Source organism: Azolla caroliniana, unplaced genomic scaffold (genome assembly GCF_043228905.1).
Source record: "Azolla caroliniana isolate FFs.n. ecotype wild unplaced genomic scaffold, voAzoCaro1.0.p SCAF_3, whole genome shotgun sequence".
Classification (NCBI taxonomy): Eukaryota; Viridiplantae; Streptophyta; class Polypodiopsida; order Salviniales; family Salviniaceae; genus Azolla; species Azolla caroliniana.
Window position 1 is genome coordinate 24,329,163 of NW_028230438.1, and position 24,586 is coordinate 24,353,748.

Below are 24,586 nucleotides of genomic sequence, written 5' to 3' on the forward strand. Positions count from 1 at the left end.
ATGTGAGACAATTGGTTTAAGATGACGAGTTTTCTAGTTCTCCTTCCCTTCCATTGGTGATCACTTTTGAATGCATGTCAGTTTCCTAGTTTCTTGTGTATAAACTTGATTAAAGTGTTTTTATCCAGTGAAAATAACATTTTGCCTATGGTTTGCGTGAGCCACTATAACATTGGATCTTTGAAAATGTTTTTTATATTGAGAAACTTGTTAAAATAACAATCAGTTTTTATCCTCGTCCCATTTTGTTTCAGATCAATAGATCTTTTGTGCTGATTTTTCTTTCTTTCTTAAATTCATCCCTGTTTTCAGGGGCGTGCGTCATCCTCCGCTGCTTCTACCCGAGGTCAAAATGTTAAAAATAAGGTCAGTTCTCAGAGCTCCAAAATGTATAGCCGATGGTAGTATGATCTTTGCAATGTAGTATAGAACTTTTTTACACTTTGTAAGATTGTCTCAGCCTGTGGCAAACCTGAGGCGATCGTCAAGGCAAAAGAGACCTACCACTCTGGGGGACTACGACTCTTTTAGTGACAATGAAGATGACTTTGAATTGGTGAGACATTCATTTCCTCTAACCTGATTTTGGATTCAGGGACTTTATTAAATTACCTTGATGAATATCTTTAATATTTTTTTCTAACTTCTGTTTATAACATGGTAATATCCTTTTCAGAGACCCTGTCTCAACCTTTTAAAGCGTTGAGAGTGTTTAAATTACTATTCTGCTTTTTATTTATGCATTTTGTTAAAGTGAAGGGAAATGATGAAGCATTTTTTTGCAGAGGCGGCCATTTAGGCAGTCAACAGGAAGGAAATCTAGTTGTGGTGAAGATAAGCCTCTGCCGAGACGTGAAGGCCTTAGGCCGAGGAGTACAACTCGCTCTTTGAGGCCAACATCTTCCGAATCATCTGATGAGGATGAAGAACAATCATCCTCTGAAAATGATGACATTGAAGAGGAGGACGAAGAAGAGGAGGAGAGAGAAGAAGAAAATGAAAATGAAGATGAAAGGGAAGATGAAGATGATGAGGTAGAGGGTAGGCGGCGTTATGCACTGAGGACTCGAACTGAAGTCCAACGCTTTTCTCCACATCATGAGGAAAGACCATTGCATCCACAAAGGTCTCCATCAAAATCATTTGCCCAACAAAATGGTGGAAAACATAATCGGAAAGAGAAGCGTGTCAGCTTCAAGGCAAATAAAAGGCATCGGTCTTTGAGGGCCGATGAATCAGATGATTCTCTCTTAATTGATGAAATTGTACAATCACAAGGACCATCATGGCTCAGAGGAGGTATAATGTCAGGTCAATCATGGCTCGGTGGCGGGATTGATTTGTTAGGATTTCAAAACCGGGATTTGAATCTATCAGGTTCTCAAAATGATCAATTGGCCAGTGGAATTCCAACAGCAGGATTGAGTCACAAAGGGGGAGCAGATATTCAGCCATTGCATGTGGATGATTCTATAACATTTGATAAAGTTGGAGGGCTTTCTGACTACGTCCAATCACTCAAGGAGATTGTATTTTTCCCTTTACTTTACCCAAAATTCTTTCAAAACTACGGTATCAAACCTCCAAGGGGCGTTCTTCTATGTGGGCCACCTGGTACTGGTAAGACATTGATTGCTAGAGCACTTGCTGCTTCAGCCACACGCGTGGGTCAAAAAATAAATTTTTACATGCGCAAAGGGGCTGATGTTCTTAGCAAATGGGTTGGTGAAGCAGAGAGACAACTAAGAATGCTTTTTGAGGAAGCACAACGTAATCAACCTTCTATAATATTTTTTGATGAGATTGATGGTTTAGCTCCAGTGCGCTCAAGCAAGCAAGAGCAAATTCATAATTCTATAGTCTCTACTCTTCTTGCCCTCATGGATGGGTTGGATTCACTAGGACAAGTCATTGTGATAGGAGCAACCAATAGAGTTGATGCAATTGATAGTGCTTTACGGCGACCTGGTAGATTTGATCGAGAGTTAACATTCTCCTTACCGGATTCGGAGGCTAGAGAAGAGATTTTGAAAATCCATACTAGTTCATGGAAACAACAGGCGAGTGACGATCTCTGTAAGGAGCTTGCAACTGCTTGTGTTGGATACTGTGGGGCTGATCTTAAAGCTCTATGCACAGAAGCAGCAATTGGGGCTTTTAGGAGGAAATATCCACAAGTATATACCAGTGACGATCCTCTGATGGTTGATGTAAACTCTGTTCAAGTTAAACGCCTTGACTTTCTAGAAGCAATGTCAACAATTACACCAGCTGCACAAAGGGGCACCTTAGTACAATCGATGCCTTTATCTTCTATTGTGTTTCCTTGTTTGGAAAATCGGCTGAAATACATCATGGAATCAATATCTGGTATTTTTCCAATGCACAAAACAGAAGGCATTTCGAAGTTATGTGCAAAGGGTGCTGATCAGCTTGCAGCATTTTCTACTCTCCGATATGGGTCCTCTTACCCTTTTGTCTATCGACCAAGACTCTTGATATGTGGGAAGGAAGCAGCTGGAATTGTAAGTTATTAATTCTCAATTATAACTCAATTAATATCAACCAGCTACTTTTACCTATTAAGTGATGTAAGTTATGAATTCTCAATTTATAACTCTATTGAGACGTGTTCTGACTATACCTCTTTTTAAACAGGAGCATCTTGGTCCAGCGGTTCTTCATGAGCTGGAAAAATTTCCTGTGCATTCACTTTCATTGCCTTCACTTCTTTCTGATATGGGATCTAGGACACCTGAAGAAGCACTCATAAACATTTTTAGAGAGTCGAGAAGAACCACTCCTGCAGTATTATTCTTGCCACAGATAGATCTATGGTGGGATACGGTATGTCTTGGACTAGAAGATGACATGTTCTTTTCAATATTGATAAATACTGTTTTTAATAATGTTTGCTTAATGTGTAGGCCCATGTGCAACTCAGAGCTGTTCTCTTGATGCTTCTAGCAGAGTTACCATCCAATTTGCCTGTGCTATTTCTGGCTACTGCAAAAGTTCCTCAAGATGAACTTGATGAACAAGTTGCAAGTCTTTTTGGTAGCTCCATGTATGTTCCTTTTTCTTTTCCTTTTGAGGACCAATTTGATGTATTCTGCTTTATGGTTAAGCATCTATTTATCTATATTTTGGGAAATTTAGTAATGCATGTTATTCCACTCTACTAGCTAGAGATGTTTTAATGGTTTAACAATTTATTGATCAACAAAATTCTCTTATATATTTTGATTAAATCACTTCCATATTGTTTCTGTTCTGCCAGCTATGAATTGGAATATCCAAGATCCGAGGATAGAGCTAAATTCTTTTCCCAGCTCCTTAAAACAGTAAAGGAGATTTCAGAACAAAAGTATAGTGAAAAAAATAAACCTGCCACCCCCCCTGCACTTCCAAAAGCACCCAGACAAGAAAGAGAGAGAAGCCGAGCAGAGTTGCAAGCTCAATGCGAGGAAGAGCAACATACTTTAAGACGAATGAGAATGTGCCTCAGGGAAATCTGCAACCGGTAAATAAAATGATTAAATGCATAATATCACCAAACAGTTTGTTCAATTTTGTATCCAGCAGTTTTTTGTTTGAAATGTTTCTTAATTTAAATGCGTTTTCTGCATCATTCATGCAGACTGCTGCATGAAAAATGTTTCAATGTCTTTCATTACCCAGTTTCAGAGGATGAAGCACCAGACTACCATGCAGCTATTCAAACTCCCATGGATGTCTCAACTTTGTTGCAACACACTGATAGTGGGCAATATCTTACCCGATCTGCCTTTCTACAGGATTTGGAGTTGATCCCACTTAATGCAAAGGTATGGTTGTAGTCAATGTATTTCTTTTGCATATTTGCATTTTAGACCATAGACCCTAGCTGAGGCTTTTATGATTTCTATATTTTCTTATTGATGTTAACCCATATTTTATTTATGTTTATGAACACCGGTGTCAGGCATACCATAAAGATGATTATAATGGTGCTCGTATTGTGAGCAAAGCTTGCGCCCTTCGAGATGCAGTATGCTTATAATCCTAATGTATCAGAAAAATGAGTTTTTTCTATTATTCAAATGCTTAATCTTATTCCTGGTGTTATAATGAGCCAGGCACATGCAATGCTGTCCCAGATTGATAAGGATTTAGTGATTCAGTGTGATGCGATAGCAGCCCAAGGGGGTCCTCTCAAATTGAATGAAAAGGAGCTAGAGTGTACTCAGAATAGTAACCAACAAATTTCTCAGCAGACACATGTTAGTGCAAGGTTGCATGGTAATCAACCAGAAAGTGGTCTCTCTCAAAACCTGGAGTTGAATGCACGATTAGCAAGGCTTAATAGTGATGAAGATGTAGGAGGTATGTACACAACTGTCTTTTTAGTCTACTTACACATGTTGAGTGGGTGAGTTTGATCCATAAAATCTCTGAAGCTCTGCATAAACATTAAGGGCAGTTTATAAGAGACGGTTTATAATCTAGTATATGATTTATGGAGATCCTTTACATCTTTTATTGAAGTTGATATTTTTTATGGGACAATTGGACATATTAATACACCTTGAAATTTCATTTGAAACTCATGTTTTGACTAGAAAATGAATTTAGTTTCTAGTAGTCCATCTGTCTTGGATTATACACGATGGTCCTTAGATAATATGCTTTTATTTTATTATGATTGAAGCGAGACTTGATTAGATCATGGTATCTATTTTGTTGCGGAATAGTTCGTCTGCACTCCCAAGTCATTTGGAATTTGTGAAAATTGCTCTGATTGTTACAGGCATTGGGACTTAGTGTGAACAGAAGTTTCTCACACAAGTCAATATTGGGCTCTTTCCCTTTTTGTATTTTAGGATATTAGGGCTATACCTTTTGAACCTGCCAATGTAAAGAAATAGAGAATTGTAAAGAAATCCAAATTAACTTAACAGAGAATACTGAGTAGAGCCTTCGTATTGGCTAGCCTACATTCAAAGTTAAAATGTTTCCAAGATATAAACATGAACTTGTTTGAAGCTCATATACTTATTAAACAGGTATTATTGTATTGATGTAGGGTCTAGTGGCAATGATTTAGTCTCCAAAATGGACTTGGAAGGACAAGAGGATGCTAACAATGCAAATGATTCAAATCCAATATCTCCTGAGAAATATCCTTCTGAGCATAGGAATCAGGAGAATGTTGAAATGGATTTAGATGATCCAATGATATTTGCTAGTAGTCATCAAATCGAAAAGCTGAAAAAGCAATTCATAAGGCGCACTAAAGGGTATGGTGTCTCAGAGCTTGAAAAATTACATGCAGTCATCTGTCAAGAATTTCGGAGTCAAGCTGATTTTGATGATAGAAATTGGGCTTTCCAAGTTTTGAAACAAAGCATAGCAGGGGTGAAGGTGAATGTCGATTCAGAGCACTAAATGAGTCCTGCAGAAAGATTGCCTTCAAACTGTTTATCTATGGATATGGCGTTTTCAAACAACATTCCAGAAAATCAAATATACATCCACTCCCATTTCCCAAGTATATTACATAGTGGGGCATTAAAACTGGAAACGGTTCACCAACCTTCAATATCAAGAGGATCCTACATTTCATTCAAATTCCTGCAGCTGAGAAATCTCATGGCTCTCAAAACTAAGATTTATTCCTTCAAGATTGAGGTGGTTTTCATCTGTAAATAATTGACTAGGACTACTAGTAGGACTAGTATTCAAAATGTTTTAGGTAGTGTCATCCTGGAGATGGAAATTTATATACATTTTCTAAGAAAGGAAAGTGCCGTCTTCTTCATTATTATCATTGGGAGTATATAGAGAATTTGGAGTTCATAATGGAAGTTCAAATTAGATGATACCGAGAAAGGAGGTATAATATTGAGATCAATTTTAAACATATAGACAATTTGCAGGTTCAGATTTCAATGTAAAGAGCATCATCTCTGAAGCATGATGATGTTCTCCTTTATACATCAATCAAAAGTTTCTGTATGAAACAAAAATACGAGAGGCAGATGCAAAGCTCTGACCAGTTATATTGTGAAACTGTCGCCCAGATATATTTTGATTGATGAAATCTTTGCTTCGTTATTCATTAGTAATGTTGAATGGGCTTTTGTAAGGTCTTTCTTGATGGGATATCTCGATTTGGGATGAAACGGTTGCTGAGATTTGAATTAAAATATTATTATGAAGATAATTGTATGTTTGTAGTATCATTGTATAAAATATTGTTATGCCATGCAAGTCATGGGCAGAATTGCTTATGAACCTTTTGATGTTCAGAAATATAGGATCGTTTTTTGCATTATTTTTTGATAGCTGTGTCATAAGTTCTGTTGGATATTTGTAGTGAATTTGAAAGTAAAAACAGATACATAAACTATTGACTAGGTTTGGAAGTGAATGGTCTCACGAATCAACATAGAAAAGGCTAGAATCAGTGTTTTATTTGTGGTTCAATATGATGTGGATGAGAGCTTAAAGCTTGTATAGAGCTTGCAGGAGCAGGGAGTGAGCCTGTTAGCTGAAGTTGCAACATTCCAGGTAATAACTAGCTAAATCCATGAGTATATGCCATGAAGAGACAAAGGTTGTACCAGTGAGAAAAAGTAAAAGGCCAGACCAACCTACAAAAACAAGCCGATCACTTCCTAGCCAGTCATCCATACTATCAAACAAATCTTTTGGTTCCTTGGAAGATTTCCCCATCCCAATTAGCTCTATTTGTTGGGTGATGTAGATGCCACAACTAACTCCAACTTGCACTCACCCATATTTGTATTCATGATTAGTGTCTGATTTCAGTCCTTTAGGTTATATATTATATATTATATCATAGAAACTATGAGATAGGATTTCCTATATTTTCATACATAATAACTATTAAATTTATGTAAAAGATTCCATAGAATATAGAGATTGTGCATGTAAGCACAGGTTGCAACAGCCAATTTAATATTAGATGGAAATGGATGCTACAAACACTATGTTTCAAAAGAACATGATCAAATAGAGAACTAATTCAGTCTTAATGATCATAACGTGTGCAATAATAACAAAATACAGGACATGGAAACAAAGAATTGACATGTAACTGAAATTTTCCTTCCCACATTCTTCTCACCAATGCAATTGTTAGCTTCCACGGTAGGTTGTGTAAGAGAAGGGGGACAAAAGAACTGGTACATGAAAATGTTCGGAGATCTGATTGGGCTTTATCTCAAATACAACTGATACGTATGGATAAAAGCTCATTATGCCGAGCTTTTGGAAATATGTACCCGTATTAAATGTTAGTCGATATCTTCCAGTCATCACATTATTTGATGGTGGTATCAATGGACCTGATCGACCATCAGAATTTGTTATAGATGAGCCAAGGTTTATCCATTCACCAGATATTTGTCCTTCTGAACGGTCTTTCCAGATATCCAATTCTACATCAATGTTAGCGCCTGGTTTCCCAATCGACACATCTAACACATGGGTAGTTATCGGTGGCCTTTCTATAGGCTGATTTGGTAACGTTGAAGAATTTTTTGCTTTTGCATTCACAACACCATCTTTAAGATGACCAGCAATCTGACCCATCCGCCGTTCTGCAGTCAAATTACCTGCCCACATCAAATTCATATTCAACAGAGAAACAAGAAGAATCTATAATTTGAATAATGGAATAACCAAAATTAGATTGACTTAAATTAGAGGAGCAGATACCAGATGACAACTCTGTGGTTAAAAATCCACGTTCTTGAAAGAGCTTTTCAAGTCGTATTTCTGTTATCTTTTGTTGCTCAGCAGCAGCTACCTGAATTTCATCGATATGTCTGCTACCATATCGCTCCTATCAAAGCATGCAAGGGAACTAGTGTCATTGACTATGTACTAGTCAAACATGGTGCCTTTGATTTGATATACAATTTTGAAGTTGACACATTAGAGGAAATGGGTTGTCACATTGTCATTTTTCAAAAACACATAGTGTGAATTTACAGAAGGCATGATGGAATTAGCATAAAGAGGATGCAAGTAGAAGACTCACCAGATCCAGTATGGGTCAACGATTAATAAGGCAGCCAAGCACAAGCATAAGGTCACACCGAAAACACTATGAACTTATAAAGAGACACGATACATTTTTGTGCCATAAAAAGAGCCAAAGGGGACATGTAGAGCTATAACAGGAAAATGCATGGAGAGGGAAATTTCTTCTTTGCTGAAATCTTCACATGACCAACATCTATGCAGATAATAATTTGAATATAAAAAGGTAACAAAAAATATGAAAAACCTCAGAATGGCAAGGCTGCATTTGTACTTCACCCATGCTCAGAAATGCTAAACTGGATTCCCACAGTCATTAAATAACAAGTACAACGTATCAGACAGAATACAAATCAGCACACCAGTATCACAAGATTATGGTGAGATCTTGTATGGCTAAACTCCTTGGCAAGGGCTGTAGGACAAGCAGGTCTCTAACCAAAACAATCGTCTGCGGTCAGCAATGGAGGAGAGTCAGGTGTAAAGGACACCCCAACCCCACAGGCTATACCAACATGTGTGAAAGCAATGGTTGTCAGGTTATATCAGATAAAGATGTTGTAGACAAACGAATGTTTTTCTAGAGAATTCATGAGCACCATGGTAGTGAAACAAGGATGCCCAGTATCATCCCCATTCTATGCATTGACCAAATAGAAGAGTTCATCCAAAGAGCATAAGGAGAACATGACAAGAAACCAGCCATTGGTGTTACATAATATTACTTCTTGAGTGTTTTTCTACATAAAAAAAGTAAATAAGATAAAAATAGACTCATCTTTGTTAACAGTACATGTAAGATTCTCAAGTCATATATATTGTAATTTTTGTTTTTGAAATATTTCTAGCATAGGTCAATCCAGAATGGAGAGGTCTCCGAAGCAAGGGAAGAACCTACGATGTCAAGAGATAATGGCTTTTATCTATCGATGACAAAGGTGGTGAGATCGCAGTCCATGGGGCCGGGCCCTACATGCACAACAAATTGCTATTGCCCAATCTATTGTAGCCCTTTTGTTATGTCCTAGTTGGGAGCCCATTTGTGTACCCCTTGATTGACTTGTAGCATGAGTGGGAGTGATGGGGCTAAAGAAAGTTGTGATTGTTCTTTGTGGTTGTATTGCTGTCCTTCAACAACTTTTCCATGTGGGTCTTGAATTCCAGCAAGAAAAGTCCCAAGCACCGTCAGTCCTTGTGTTCCATTACCTTGTGTAATGGGCCAAAGTCTTGTTTAAAGAGGTAATGGTATCTCCCTCTTACTTCATAAAAAACAATACACTAACAAACATAGTGTTCTTCTGATTCCACTCCCTAATGACACAATTGGCAAATTCAAAAGTTTCTTATAGTGGGCCATCTTTACAACAAGTGATATTTTGGGGATGATCCATTTTATCTTGTTTTCCAAGTTGATAATAGCAGTTCGGATCACTCATGTGGACGCAATTGGAGAGGCCATTGGTGATGATGTTATCACACCAACTCCGAAGCAAATTAACAGTACCACATGACATGATTAGAGCTGAGTTCACTTTAACCCCGATGTTAGTAGCACTCTTTCAAATTGTAGTCTTTATTCATAGGATATAGGATACATAGCCAACCACATGATAGGATATCTCATCAAGCTTTTGAGGTATCTCGATCACTATATGAGTCTAGCTATACTAGCTCATGGTATGGCATGATGGTGAGATGGCTTCATGCAAACGGTCTAGAAATTAATACCTACCTCCCCTTAGGTACAACCACGCAATTGATAACACTTTAATCTCTCATGAGGACCGTAATAAAGTAATACGCCAAGAAATATGGCAAATTTACACTCGGTATAAATGGATCGCCCCACTAGTGCCAATCCCAGCTAAAATGTTATACTATAAGGAACACTTCATGCACTTCTCTAAGTTAGGTTTTATTATACGACCAAAATATCTAGATGCATTCTTACCAAATGCACTAAGGGTTGCCATTGGACAACTTAGAATATCATCTCACCAACTTGAGATTGAGAATGGTCATACTAATGGCATCCCTAGAGAGGAAAGGATGTGTACATTATGTCACATAGAGATAGAGGAGGCGTACCACTTTACATGCAAGTGTCCAACTTACGCTGAGATAAGGGCAAAATACCGAGACATGCTCGGTCCCTCTCCCACCCTCCCCAAACTATTAGATACTCTAGATATAAAGAAGTTAGGTAGATATAGCTTAGAGTTAAAACAACATAGAGAGAATAAACTACAAAATGTTGACGATAACGTTTCTAAGATTCACCAACATGTAACAAATGAAGTTTTTCAGGGACAAGGGGAGACGATGAATGTGGACACACCTGCACCACTCAACCTCTTCCTTGATGAAGCAAAAAACCAAAGAAGAACCAAACGCCCTCGAATGTCGGGTTTGAAAGCAACTCGACATGGTGTAGAAGCAATTAAGACAATAAGGGAATGTGAGCTACACCGCCTGGAAGCCACTATTGGGGTACCTTTTACACCGGGACCACGGCTCACACCCAAACCGAAACCCTTTGACCTCCCACTTCTTTTCGAGAGGCTTGGATGGAAATGACACTAAGCCTAGTACAAAGTCGTTTCCTTTATCGAATATGTTACATCATAACACGTTTTGTACAATACTAGAACTCTTTTAGCTTAAGTTCTATTTTTATTTTTTTTTGATGATTGGGTAAAATCCCTATTTTGTTGTATACCAATTGTCTCATGGGCCAATTTTGGCCTTAGAAGCCGTTAATATATCTTTCTTTCTATTCTTTTAGACTTTGGTCATGTTTAGATAGAGAGAAACAAGGCACGATCAATGGTATTGAGGAGTCATCTCTAATGAGTTACAACCAGCCCAAACACTTACGGTAGAAGCTTAAGTTTTTGGTCTTGTGGTGGGAATAGATACGCAGATTAGAATATAGCTTATGAGAAGATAAGTATTAGGAGAGGCTTTAGTTCTAGCACAAGTTCTTTAAAGAAAATCAATTTCAAGGTGATTGCTCTACAATGGGACTACATGCATGTGATTAAATAGAAAAACATGCCATCCCACAGTTAGCCACCTAAGTCATAATATGATTGGATTTATTACAAGAGAAAATGAAGTTTGTTGTAAATATGCATATACCAAAGTAAATTATAGAAAATATCTATGTTTGCATCATAGTGTGCGCAAATAAGTTGAAATCCAGACATGTGAATCGGCTTAAGGTTATGTCTTATAACGTTGGTCTCAAAGGACATTGTGGTCTTCTTTGGCAACATTAATCTCATAGTTTATGTTATTCTAACTTCTGTCATATTGAGACTCATTATACAAGAGGAAATTTCAGTGAATATGGATATTTTAATAACGTATTTCACAAGGAATAGGTACTGAAAAAAATTCTAAAATATCATGGTCAAATCTTTGATATCTAGCTTTGAACTCCCCTTTTGCAACGCATTAAGATATGCATTAATACCTTTAGGCTTGCAAGTATCTCTGAGCTGGATTTTCCAGATGCACATATCAGAAAAATGAAGCCAAACTTCGATGCATATTGCTGATTCCACTCTGCAAGTTCCTGTTCATCAAACAGAAGAGTAGAAACATGAATATAATCAATAAAATCCGGGGCATAAAAAAGCCATTTGAGTCTAATTATGAAAAGAATTTCTAACGGCAAAAGGTCCCAAAACAATGTCCATCCTATCTAATATTTTATTTCATTCAGGATTGTCAATCTTGGAGGTCATGTATATGGATATCAGTCTCTTAGTTTCTTAATTAGAATATTTGTCACCACTAGTGTCTAACATGAGTAGATACGAGGATTATCATAATGCTTGAACAACGTTTAATGAAGCCAGAATAGACACTACAAGCAAATGGTAGAAGATAGATATGAAGTGAATGGAACTTTTTTTCCAAAAGAATAGAGAAGGCTTTTATCTGTACAACACTACAAGCAAATGGTAGAAGATAGATATGACTGTTTTTTCTTTGTTAAAAATGATCTCTAGCTTTGTTGGTAAGGATTCTCAGAGACTTGTTTTATATTCCATTGGCTAAAGCCATTTTTTCCTCCACCCCATAGTGTGAACCATGTTTTTTCAACAACATTTCAACTTGATCTATAACAAATATCTCTCCGAAAAAGTTCATAGCACAATGATTTATGTCCATATATCTTACATTCACGTCTCAAAATCATTCCTCTGTATACGTGTGGATTTTAAATAAGGTTTCTATCATCGAGGTGTCTTATGACATTCTAAGGTAACTTATTTATTTACATGCGATCCCAGAACTTGTCAAATCAGGCAAGCTGACATTGCATGGCTACTCTGAAACAGCTGAGGCCAATCAACATTTGAATCTGATGTGTGGAGGTGTGTGCACAGTGGATCCAATCGTAAATATATGCCACTCATGAAATCACTTAAAAGTCATAAGTCAGTCAGTTGGTCAAAATACTGAGAAGAGGTGGACATCTGGCAGCATGATCAAGTCTTGCCCTATTCAGACAAACCTCTTTTGATGTAGAATTCGAATCCTGAATTTAAGGCTGCTACAAAGACTCTCTTCAGTAGTAAAATCTGCACAAACTCGGCTCCATTGTTACCTTATCTACTTTGCCCAATGGATACTGTTCTAGAGGTTGTTGTTAGCTTCAGTCATCAAATTTGGCCTAAACTAGGATTTTGCAGCTGTCTATGCTCTACTTTTTGTGTTACAACTTATTGTGTTCGCTTCCCTTGGCTATGAATAAAGATATACCAAAAGGGGGTTCTAGTGCTTGGGGCGAACATGGTGGCAAATTTCATGTTCACGATTCATCTAGATTATTGGATGGGAAATTTTTCTTCACAAATTAAAAATCTTAAGGAGATGTTTGTTCCCTTCCTTCATTTATTTTATCCCCAGAAGTGAAATGCTAGCCACATCAGTGATTCAATTGGGGAAGTTAGACAGGTTAGTTTCAGTATAGAAATAGATTAGGGATTTCCTAATGCATCTATTTTGTTTGAAAACAGTAATATATTTAAGGCAACAAACCAGAAATTAATGACAAGATGAAATGCATGCAATATTTCATGTTCTACCTGCATGATGTTATCATTGGCACTCTTCAATGCCACTGATTGTTCCCCTTTACACCATCTAGAATGTTAAAAAGGATATAATTTAGTTTTACATTTGAATGGTAGTGGCAAAAATGGTACAGATGGAAAGAACGTGAGAATACAAAATAATGTATTTCCATATCAAGGACTGGTGAGCTTTTGTGCATATGAAATATCAGATAACAGAAATCAAATAAGCAAGGAATAATACTCTGCAGTTGGTGCATCTCTCTTTAAGGCCTCCAAGTCCCCAATTCGAGGATGGGCTGCGAATGCTTCTAACCAGCTTGGTATATCTATCTGGATTAAATCAAATGAATTACAATTCCATTATTAGTAGAAACAAACCTTACTGGTATACTCTCGAATTTCTCGGAGTAGTCTTCCTTTACTTTAAAAACATCTTGATTCCAAAATGGCCCTATACAAATTTCAATAGTTAAGGGTTATCATGACCGACATCTATTTTGCACTTGGATTTTTGAAGATATCATGAAAATGTTCTAAAAAATTCCATTCACAACTTACATTTCACTCTTCAGAGTGTCTTCAAAATATCATAAAATACCCTAAATCTTGTCATGATGGCCCATCTTCTATTAGATCTAAGGTTCACATATTGGTTGTGCGGTGTATCATTTCTGACCACTTTATACAACAGATCGTGCTTTCTCCAAGTAATCAAGAATCAAGCACTTGAACAAAATTATAAATGATGCAAATAGTGTGTTTACAATGAAGGTGGGCATGTTTTGTAAATCTTTTTCGATTTTATGAGATTAACCATCCTCAAATGTAAATTTAGAAACTTGATCCAACGAAATTGCATATGCATTGTCATAATTGATCATACAAATTGAGATGGATCTATGACAAGGAGCAACAAATAGTTGACATAATCGCAACTTCTTCAACTTTATGATGAACTACGTCACTAAATATAAAATAAAAAGTCCTTCGACTATATGATGAACTTTTTGTGGACTCTGATTCCATAAAGTAAGTATATTGTTTCAATTAATTTCACCCGATTCAGCAAAGAGATACAAAGGTTTATGGCATTTTCATGCCCTTTTCTGGGAGAAAATATATTTGATTGTGCGTGATTTAGAGAAATAAATATTAAAAAAATTAAAAAATTAAAAAACTCATTTCCTTACTTGGAATCGAGAGAAAAACAAAAGAAAGGATGGCTGATAGATAGATATATAAAAGAGTACCTTATTCCACCAGATTTCTCTCGAGGCAAGGACAGCTTCAGAGAGAGACGAGAAAGGAGAAGCTTTGGCCATCTCTTCGGCAAATTTAGAGCTGCCACAGCAAGACAAGAAGTCTTGAAAATTGAGGGTTGCCATAGCTGTCTGTCTCTCCTTCTGTCTCGGACAAAATCGCTTCTTTACTTCCTTGAATCTTGATCACTAAGAGGAAGTTTACTTCTGAGAAATTTGCGAAAGTGCCCTCGGAACCATTGATACCGCGGAAGTTTATTTCTGAGAAATTTGTTATGCCCCTAGTTTATGGGGGTCTTGAAACTCACACACAACATGATTGGGACAAAAGAGAATTTATACTATATAGTATATCCAACAGAAAAGCTTACAATACTCCCAAAATGGGAACAAACCAAAAAGAGGGTTTGGGAGTCGGGACGAATCAAGACTTAGCCAAGACAAAATCCGAACAACTCCCAAAACTATGTACAGGGACAAGAGAGAGCTTCAATAGTTACAAGACGTCATAGTAGAACTCACAAGTCAGGAATGAATGAAAATGAGGACAAACTCCTCCATATATAGGCCACGGGGTAGTTGTTGGGCTACCCTAACCGTTAGGCCAAGAGGTGCTTGGTGGGCTACCCTTTGGCTGGTCGTTGGGATTGGTCCAACTACATTTGGGACTGTCCCAACTCAAATTTGGCATTGCTTGGGTCTATCCCAACCTAAACCTTGCTTGAGGCAGTCCCAACTATGTTTGGGACTTCTCAGATGCACCTCCAACCCAAAGTGGTGCCTTCTTTGGGACTATGATTGGGCCCATTTATGAGTCCCATATCAACTTGGGACAACCTAGGGACACCACAAATTTGTGAAAGTACCCTCTGAACTATTGGTACCACGGAAGTCCCCCCCCCTCCCAATGGCATTTGGCTACGAACATACAAAAGATTGTTGTCTGTCCAATACTTCAGCACGCATATAACTTATAACATCCGAATAACAAAGAGACAACATCTGGCTAGGCGGGCCCCTTTCCCTTGCGTGCTGGGCATTGTGTGGCATAATGTCCGGGTTGCTGACAAAAAAAATAGTGGATGCTTGATTCTCCCTTCTCAGCCCCAGGTGGAGTGTGTCGTTCTCCGGGCGCTACTTGCTCTTCGCGGTCCGGCCTCGTTTGTCGGGACGTACGCGGTGGCTGCTATTGATCCCGCCATTGTTCCTGGTGCCGCTCATCCCCCGAGCTTTCGTCGTAACGTCAATGATCCCTATATTGTCGAGGCTTACCTCGATAGCCATTGAAGCCACCCCGTTTGTTCATCGGGCATTGATGTTCGTATCGTCGACCTCCTTTGGCATAACTCGGATGTCCACGATAATCCTCGTCCTCCGGGTCCTCCTCCTCGGACTCATTGTGATTCCGGCGATTCTGGTTGTACCTGTCCTCCCGCGGGTTGCGATCCTTATACCGGGGTCGGTCTTCTTGCCTCCTTTGATCCACCCGATTTGGTTGCCGTTGTGTGTCCATGCTGTGGACCGCAGGCGTGGCTCTATTTAACATATTGTACTCGCATTGGTCGATTGTGTGAACCTTCGAGTGGCAGATTGGGCAGTGGATTCGCATATTGCACTCCACCGCGGAATGCCCCGAGTTCAAGCAAATCGTGCATTGGATTGCCTGACGAAATTGGCGTTCCTCATCCTGAGGTAACGCTTGTCGTAAGGATGACATCGAAAACCTCTCCTCCTCGTCATCCAACTCGAGCTGTAACACTCGTTCAATCACCATATCCGTTGTTTCCCCTTTCACGCTATTGTTGTTGAGCGTTGCCCTGATGGGCCGGCGTAACGCTGCCAGAAATGTCTCCCGTGCCTCCTCCTCCGCAAGGCTTCGATCCAATTTCCGTCGTAAATTTTGGAACCGTAAGTTGAAGTCTGTTATTGTCTCGGTCGGTAGTTGCTTAATTGTATAAAACTGCCCGAGAATCTCGTGTTGTGGAACCCTCCGGTGGAAAAAACGCAAGAAGGCGGACTGGAGCTGATCGAAGGTTGTTATGGCCGGTAAATCCATCTGTGAATGCCAGAACGCCGCACACCCATCTAATGTTAATCCGAACTCCGTCATTTTCGACTGGTGTGCCACCGTCTCGGAAAGGTTCTGTGCCATGTGGTTCGCATTCCAAACGTTCAAGAACATGCGAACATGAGTCGCGACGTCGGTTTCGCCGTTAAAGCGGGGGTAGGCAAAGGCCATCATGGGAGCTACGGCGAATCGGAGAAGGTCACCGAGAGGCTGCGGTAAGCGTGGTCCCCTCGTCTCGTCGAGGTATTTGGGGAGCAAGGAATCCTCTTTGCGCTCCTGGCAGGTATTACTAGGGTCGCCGATGCGCGGCTTTTGCCTGGCGTGTGACAGACCTTGTTATTGGCCGGTCTTGTCTTGTTGGTTCTCTGAGTCGTCTGCGGCTAAACATCCATTCGTTGTTGCTCGTCTGTGAGGAAACACAAATCACCAAGCGTGCCAAAAGTGTTGCCTCTTAGGAAACATGGTCCGTGGTCAGTCCTTCAACCTAGACCCCAAGGTGGGTGTGGAACAACGAACAGAGCTTAATCGTACTACGTAAGGAGAGAACCTCTGTGATTCCTCTGTGGGTAAGGGGAGACGGCTACAACCGACTCCTTATCACAGGTTGCGCTTACGTACTACTACGATTACGTATCCGAGACACAGACACTGAATTAGTCGTAGCTATACACAGAAACTCAGAGAATATAGTATTCTATTATCATGCGTTCTTTTCCAATTCCCAAAATTTACACGCACCTCCTTACGAGGTTTTCTGCCCTTTATATATGCAGGGTCTAATTAGCCGTTCACGCTTCCCCGCGTGAACTGTTACATACGTTACGCTTTATATAGTTTCTTATTCCTACGCTTTTGGCCGTCAGTTACTATTCCGGCGGACAACAACTATACCCGTCATAATTCAAGAAACCTATATAAAAGTACATCTCTAACTGGATATAGGATCTTGTTTAATATATTCATTGGGAAATTCATAAAATTATGCATGCCTCAAATAGATTATCTTATTTTCAATTTACTTTGGGAATATTGTAAAAACATGCCTCTAAATATATATTTTTTGTTGTTCACTTTGGGGGGATTTTTGTGAGAAGTGTGTATCTTATTTCATAACACTTTGGAAATTTTGTAAAAGTCTCCCCATGAATATATGCTTTGCATTCGGGTAATTCTTCTAAAAGCTCAAGTTTTATATGATGTTATACTTTGGATGGTTTGCAAATAACTCTCTCTTAACTATATATACCTTGTTTCTTGACACCTAGTTTTTGTTTTTGGGGAAACTGGCAAATGTAGGGGTTTTTTATACATAATATGCTTGATTGCACATATATAATGTTGCGTATCTAGCGGTGACACATTATCAATTTAGTTAATTTCTTTTATTCTCTAATTGCAATGTTTATAGATTTACTTTCATTTTTCTTCTTATTGTGTTTGTGAACCAATAAAGATATGTCGTTCCCTCATCACCCAATTTGTTATAGTCATAACCTTACAAACCAATTTGAATATAGCTCATTTTAATGGATTAAGGGTAGGATAGTTGTGAAACCTCTTAAATTAAGAATAGGGACAAACTCGTACGGACCATGACACATGGTGATATGGGAACCTTATGCTATCGAGACTTTATTGGTGAGGCTAAACACTCTTCTTCCAATCCGTTAATCGATATACTTAAATCTAGTTGTCACAAAAGGTTACTCCATCCAACCAAATAATAGCGCCCATTTTGGTCAACGAGTAGTTAAAGAAATTGAAAGCTAATGTACTAACGATTGACACCTCCTTTATATACGTGGTTGTTATAGCGTTGGGGTTAGATTTGCCAACCATGGACTCAATGTTTAGTAGGGTGGAATTGCCATATAATTAGAGTTCATCATCTACAAACATAATGAACATATGGGTATTCCTAAACAAGATGCACATCGATGGGCATCAATGATGTCCATAATGTTGTCACTTCAAGCTTGATGGTAATATTTTATTTATGAAAGTTCTATCTATAAGTTTAATTCTAGTATTGCACCCACTTTCTTGAGTCATTTGCCAAACTATTTTGCATGCTTAGTTCAATTATCTAATGCAAGTACTGCACTCACTTTCTCTAGTCATTTGCTGAAACTATATTGCAATTTGCATGCTTTTTGGTCAATTATCTATATGCAGTACGCATTCTTAGGTCAATGATTCAATGGCACAAGTAAAGTAAAGGAGTTTTACCAACCTAGTGTGATTTTAAGTTAATGAAGTAAAATGATAACAATAGAGTCAACAACCTTACAAATTGGCATACTCACAATCCTTTCACACTAATATGTTCAGGCTATTAAGGGAATTAGTTAATAAAGTGACCCTAAAGGAACGAGAGAAATCTATTTAAGGAACTAGTTGGGGATCTAATATGTTGTAAAATCTCAAAGCTTGATCCTACATAAGATTCAAAATGGTTTCTCTTATGTTTTCACAACCCCTTAACCACTTGGCAACCATCTTTCTAATTCCTATACTTATTTGAATATGAAATTACATATTGCAAAACAAAGAGGAGAAAAGCAAAGAACAAATAATATTATTATTCTAGTAGTGGCAACAAGATCGACAGAAGGCAAATCAGAAAAAAAATTCATGCAATTGGGTACTTGTATTGGTTATTGGCATTTTGTGAAATTGAGAGGGGAATATTATATGTGAAATATGCTACCCAAGTCATTAAAAAAACTTTGCACGTATAATCATACTCATATGGTTTTTACATAGTAGAGTTCATATGGAAGACGTTAAATATATAAATCTCAGAGATATGTTTTATTTCATGCACATCCATAAGTAGGATGGATTTTGCTTTGCAAAATACAATATCACATGCTTTTATAACTTATTTCCATACCAAAATACACCATCTTCTAGCATAGGAGAATCAACATCCACAAATACACACAACTTGAATTCTCTCCATAGTGATTCCAACACTGGAGTTCCATCAAATTGATAGTGGCTCCCTAATATAGGTTTGATTGCTTTTGTTGCTTCTTCGGCATGATAATGAGGCATAGAAGAGAATATATGGTGAACCACATGAGTGTCGGTAATATGATGGAACACATGATTAAGAACACCGTAATCTCTATCAATTGTTGACAAAGCTCCGCGTAACCATTCCCACTCTGAATCCGAATAATGAGGAAGTGAAGGGTGAGTGTGTTGCAAATATGTGATGAGGACTAGAAATCCATTAACAATCATTAGAGGCACTCCATAAACCCGGACTAGCCATGGAAGCCCATGTCTAGAAGCTAACTTATACAAAAAAATTGCAACACCAACAAGTGATACATCACTAAGGAACACTTGGAATCTCTCCCTCTTGTTAAATATGGGTCCATATGGATTATAATGTGAAGCCGGTCTCTCATATGACCGACCTGAGACGTTGAAAGTCAGGTATAATGGCCACCCCAATGTCAATGTCACTACAATGATCATCAATCTGCTAAAAGGGTTATTGTGATAGTGAGCAAAGAAGCTTAAATTATTCCTTGTTTTTGGCACAAATACCTCGTCTCTAGAGAGGCTCCCTGTATTGCTATGGTGTCTTCGATGACTATATTTCCATGAGAAATAAGGAACAAGAAGCCACGAGTGCAAGAAAAAACCAACCATGTCATCGACAAGGGTATACTCACTAAAAGCATGATGACCACATTCATGTGCTATGACCCAAACACCAGTGCAAACACATCCTTGTGCCACCCAATATAGCGACCATAGAATCCATCCTAGTAATCCAGAGAAACGATCAATAAAACTTGTGCTATATATCAAGATGCTAACCATTAAGAGATCCTGTATCAAGTATGATGTTGATCTTATTAAAGATCTATTGAAACAATGTCGAGGTATCGCCTTCTTAAGCTGACTAACCGAGAAAGGTGGTTTTGTGTGTGGTGCTCTTGTCACTTTCATTGGTTCACTCTCATTGTTGATCGGTCCTCCAACACCCATCTCTGGATCAAACACAAAATGATTATTTGATTGAAGACAAACCTATTACATATTTTCTCTCTCTTTTTGGATCATCCAAAAAATGTTTGAAAAGGTACAACACCATGACTTTGAACTTTGCATGGCCTCAACCATCATTAAAATTTGGAAAGAGAGCCCATGGGTAGGAGCCATGTAATCGAGCATGCATGTCTTTGGATGGACGGCCTTCTTATGCATATGGAGACAAAATTATATTGGGCACATGTGATACTATAGATACATTATATGCATCGATATGGATGGATGGAAAATGTGTATATCAATGACCATGACATTTTGTGTATGCGAAAACTAAACCATTCATGGGATATACTATACACTAGTTAATGATTGTGTGGTTGTTCGTTGGTAGCATTCTTATGTGTATAGAGACTAAAATCATGTGATATAAAACATACATCATGGTAAATGTCACAAAAATATACATGATATATGGATGTGTCTAGATGGGTGATGTTCCATGGCTATGGACAAACCATGCATGCATGTGACAATATGATATATGCACGTGTCTAGATGGATGACATTCTTATGGCTACAAAGACAAACCATGCATGCATGGACAATACGATATATGCAAGTGTCTAGATGGATGCCATTCCTATGGCTACAAAGACAAACCATGCGTGCATGGATAATACGATATATGCAAGTGTCTAGATGGATGCCATTCCTATGGCTACGAAGACAAAGCATGCGTGCATGTGAAAATATGATATATATATATATATAATGTCTAGATGGATGACATTCATATGGCTAATAAGACACCCATGTATGCATGTGAAAATATGATATATGCATGTGTCTAGATGACTAACATTCTAATGGTTACGAAGAAAAACCATGCATGCATATCAATCAAATACATGAGATTTATGTATTTGTATGGAGGACAAAATCATAGGGCCTATTACGTGGTACAACAAATGCATGGCAAACAAGCAATGGTATCATATTGGTGTATAGATGGATCATAAAAAATTCCATGGAACAATATGCATACATCATACATTGAGCAATGAATAATTATTATACATTATTATAAGCTAAATGAGAAGGACATGTGTATGCATATATCAACACTTTTGCACAACATTATTACACGTAGAAACTGATATAGTTATCGTGCTACAATTCAAGGATCCAATCATATGAATACTTCAAGATTACAATAATATCAATCATTGATATTGACTTGTCAATGACCCATTCGATTAGACACAATAGAAACCCAATAGCAATATTTAAAATAAGAAGATTCAATTAGAAGAAGAAGGATAGGGAGTATTTTTATAATAACTAACCTGCGTTTAATGGTTGCTTCTTGCGCTAATCACAAGAGTTATGATATGGTTGCTTCTTGCACTAATCAATAGATTTTATCATAACTCCTATATATATAGTATTGGAAGGGCTTCTTGCACTAATCACAAGAGTTATGATATGGTTGCTTCTTGCACTAATCAATAGATTTTATCATAACTCATATATATATATATATATATATATATATATATATATAGTATTGGAAGGGCCACTTGGAATAACCAAACTTCAGTCAATAACAAGTGAATCTCTTTGTCTCTCTACATGCAAAAAGTGGTCATATATATATATATATAGTTATTCTTATAGATATAATAATAACTAGAAAGACAATGTTGGTGATCAAGAGTTATAGGATGCAATACCTTATGGCCAACTTATACCATACACAACAAAAAAGAATGTTCAAAAGGTAGCGTTGCTTCGTGGTGATAAGATTATTTCAAGAATAAAACAAACAAAATGGAATACTAGAAACACAATATTAGCAAATGAGAATACCAGTGGCTTGCAATGAAAAACAATGCATAACAAAACGAATGCACATACGTTATTGCTAGAGAATACTAGGTCCGAACATAGCATCAAAACATTTAACAAACCAAATGAAAATAATGAGGATATGATATTAATAAGAGCACTTTTAGATTTTTAACTATATGTTGTATGACATTACAAACAAAAAAGAACATTAAAAAGATACACATAATATGTGATCCCGTAAGCACCTTTGCCTCTTCCATTTCTCTCTCTTTGGACATTACAATGACGAAAAAGTTTTTAGTTCACTATCAAGCTTTTGTTTATGAATTACAATAGCAATGAATGTTATTAGTTACCAAGATTTGGTATTTCACAAACTTGTTTGGATCCTCTTGTGGCAAATATAACATAATTTGAAATGAAGCATAGTTTTGTTTTTTGCTAAGTTCAAACCCGAGGAAATGTTAGCCTTACACTCCACACAACAATTTACTATGCGCTAACGTTTCACCCTATACAAAACATAATTGTTCTCACATATACCATATGAACTCAATCTACCTACTAATTAAAAGCATGACATATTTTCTTCTTTGAATAGTCTTATAGCCAACTAACCTAAAGTCACTTGGTGTCTTGCTCCCCCTCCCTCTACCTCGAACCCAACCCAAACCCAAACCCAAACCCAAATCACCTCTAATTTCAATCATTTTTGTCTCTCATGAATGTGCCTAGCTACAAACCCTAAAGTGGATTGTGTTGTTAAACACCAGTTTGACAAATATATGTTTTTTCTCCTCTCTATCCCCTTTCTGAAGATTGTAATGTTCTTTTTTTAATAAATATACAAGAGTATTAATACACCTTGTCTCACACAATTGTGCAATTATTTAAAGTTATTATTATTTAAAAAGAGTTCACATATTCAATTCATGCAAAAAATCCTTCAAAGCCTTTTGAGAGGTGAGAACAAAAATGGCACCTAACCTTTTCTTGTTGGTTAAACTACTTTCACAAAACCTCCTCGCAATCAAGAGAAATGTGTTTCTTTTGGAAATTTTGAACATGATCGGTTTATTACAACAAAAGTTGTGTGGGTAGTAAACAATAAAAGGTAAGAAGAAGAAGAAAATTAATTAAAAGGTAAGAAGAATATCATGGTTTATGAGCCTCGTTGTTGGTTTTTGGTGAGTATTGTTAATACAAATGCAACATATAATACATGTGGTCATGCATCATATGACATTAGCTTGAAATACATGTTGCAACATACATATATAATTCATTGCTTTTGGGTCACATGTTTATAACAAATTACAATAAGAAAAATATATGTAGTCTTTGCTCTTATGTCTAAAGAATTGGCAATACAAATAAATTCCAACCTATGTTGCATAACCAAAGTCACCATTTCAATTCGTGGGATGCCATTTCAGTTTTTTTTGTTCAACAATAATGCTTGTAAATTCCGTATGAATGCACATTGTAATAAATAGCAAAGACAAAACTCAAGAGAGTGGTTATATCCATAATCCCACCATTGAATAAACTCTCATTTTATAGACGGTATTTTGGTAAGGTGGAGTGGTTCTACTCAACACCAAAGTGTTTATTCAAGCCAATGGTTAGACTTTAGAAAAATATAGGGGATCGGTATAGCTTGTATGTTTAGCCTTATGGCGGTTTTCTAATACTAATGTAGTATCTTTTTTTTTGAAAAAAAAAAGAAGAAAGAAAAAAAAGAATAAACTCTCATTTTAATGATGAAGTGCTCAAAATTGATGGATGAAAATACATTACCTACTAGAACATTTAATGATGATATGATATCAACAAGTTTTGTTTAACACCTAATTCAATCTACAAAAAGTCCTAACATAGAACATGGCGGTATTTGGAATAATAGTTGTATTAGGAGATGTAAGCACAACCTGGGCAGTGGGCATAATGGCAAAGATTAGAAGTCTCCATTATGGATTGGATGAGAATGAAATAGGTGACCAATTATGAAGATACAAATTGGAGCTATACCATTCTCTAGATTTTATGACACAATATCATCAATGATCATGATATGGTTATAGACATGAATTTCCATGATTTGTTTACCATATGTATATAATATATTTCTATTGTCCGGTATTAAGAGAATATTGGAGTGTATTCTGTTGTACCTTTGTGCCACCTTTTTAGCAAGCACAAGCCTTCATGCATGTATGCATGCATTAGTTGGTAGCCAAACCAACCCA

The 24,586-nt window shown here is 37.4% G+C and overlaps 3 protein-coding genes across 4 annotated transcripts; 1 reads left to right on the plus strand and 2 right to left on the minus strand.

Annotated features, from left to right (window-relative positions):
- Positions 1–300: 300 nt before the first annotated feature.
- On the plus strand, positions 301–5,803 carry LOC147866764 (ATPase family AAA domain-containing protein At1g05910-like; the record flags this gene model as incomplete). Its single annotated transcript, XM_087316778.1, has 10 exons — positions 301–366; positions 461–556; positions 786–2,525; positions 2,659–2,847; positions 2,928–3,067; positions 3,281–3,523; positions 3,641–3,827; positions 3,965–4,030; positions 4,119–4,365; positions 5,066–5,803. Coding segments are annotated over 10 exons (3,336 nt in total), but the record flags the coding sequence as incomplete, so codon positions are not given.
- Positions 5,804–6,944: 1,141 nt separating this feature from the next.
- Positions 6,945–14,634, minus strand: LOC147866765 (transthyretin-like protein). 2 transcript variants are annotated; one of them, XM_087317246.1, is made up of 6 exons: positions 14,396–14,634; positions 13,387–13,475; positions 13,155–13,212; positions 11,531–11,632; positions 7,726–7,852; positions 6,945–7,607 (listed from the first exon to the last, which is right to left on the minus strand). In XM_087317246.1, exons 1-6 carry the CDS (start codon positions 14,528–14,530, stop codon positions 7,144–7,146), a joined length of 975 nt encoding a protein of 324 aa, XP_087173372.1. In that variant the 5' UTR covers positions 14,531–14,634; the 3' UTR covers positions 6,945–7,143. The 2 variants fall into 2 exon arrangements, with proteins under 2 accessions (XP_087173372.1, XP_087173371.1); XM_087317245.1 differs by having other exon boundaries at positions 6,945–7,622; positions 14,396–14,630.
- Positions 14,635–19,349: 4,715 nt separating this feature from the next.
- LOC147866766 (delta(12)-oleate desaturase-like) lies at positions 19,350–20,483 on the minus strand. The gene has a single exon (XM_087317535.1). It carries the CDS (start codon positions 20,481–20,483, stop codon positions 19,350–19,352), a length of 1,134 nt encoding a protein of 377 aa, XP_087173661.1.
- Positions 20,484–24,586: the final 4,103 nt, after the last annotated feature.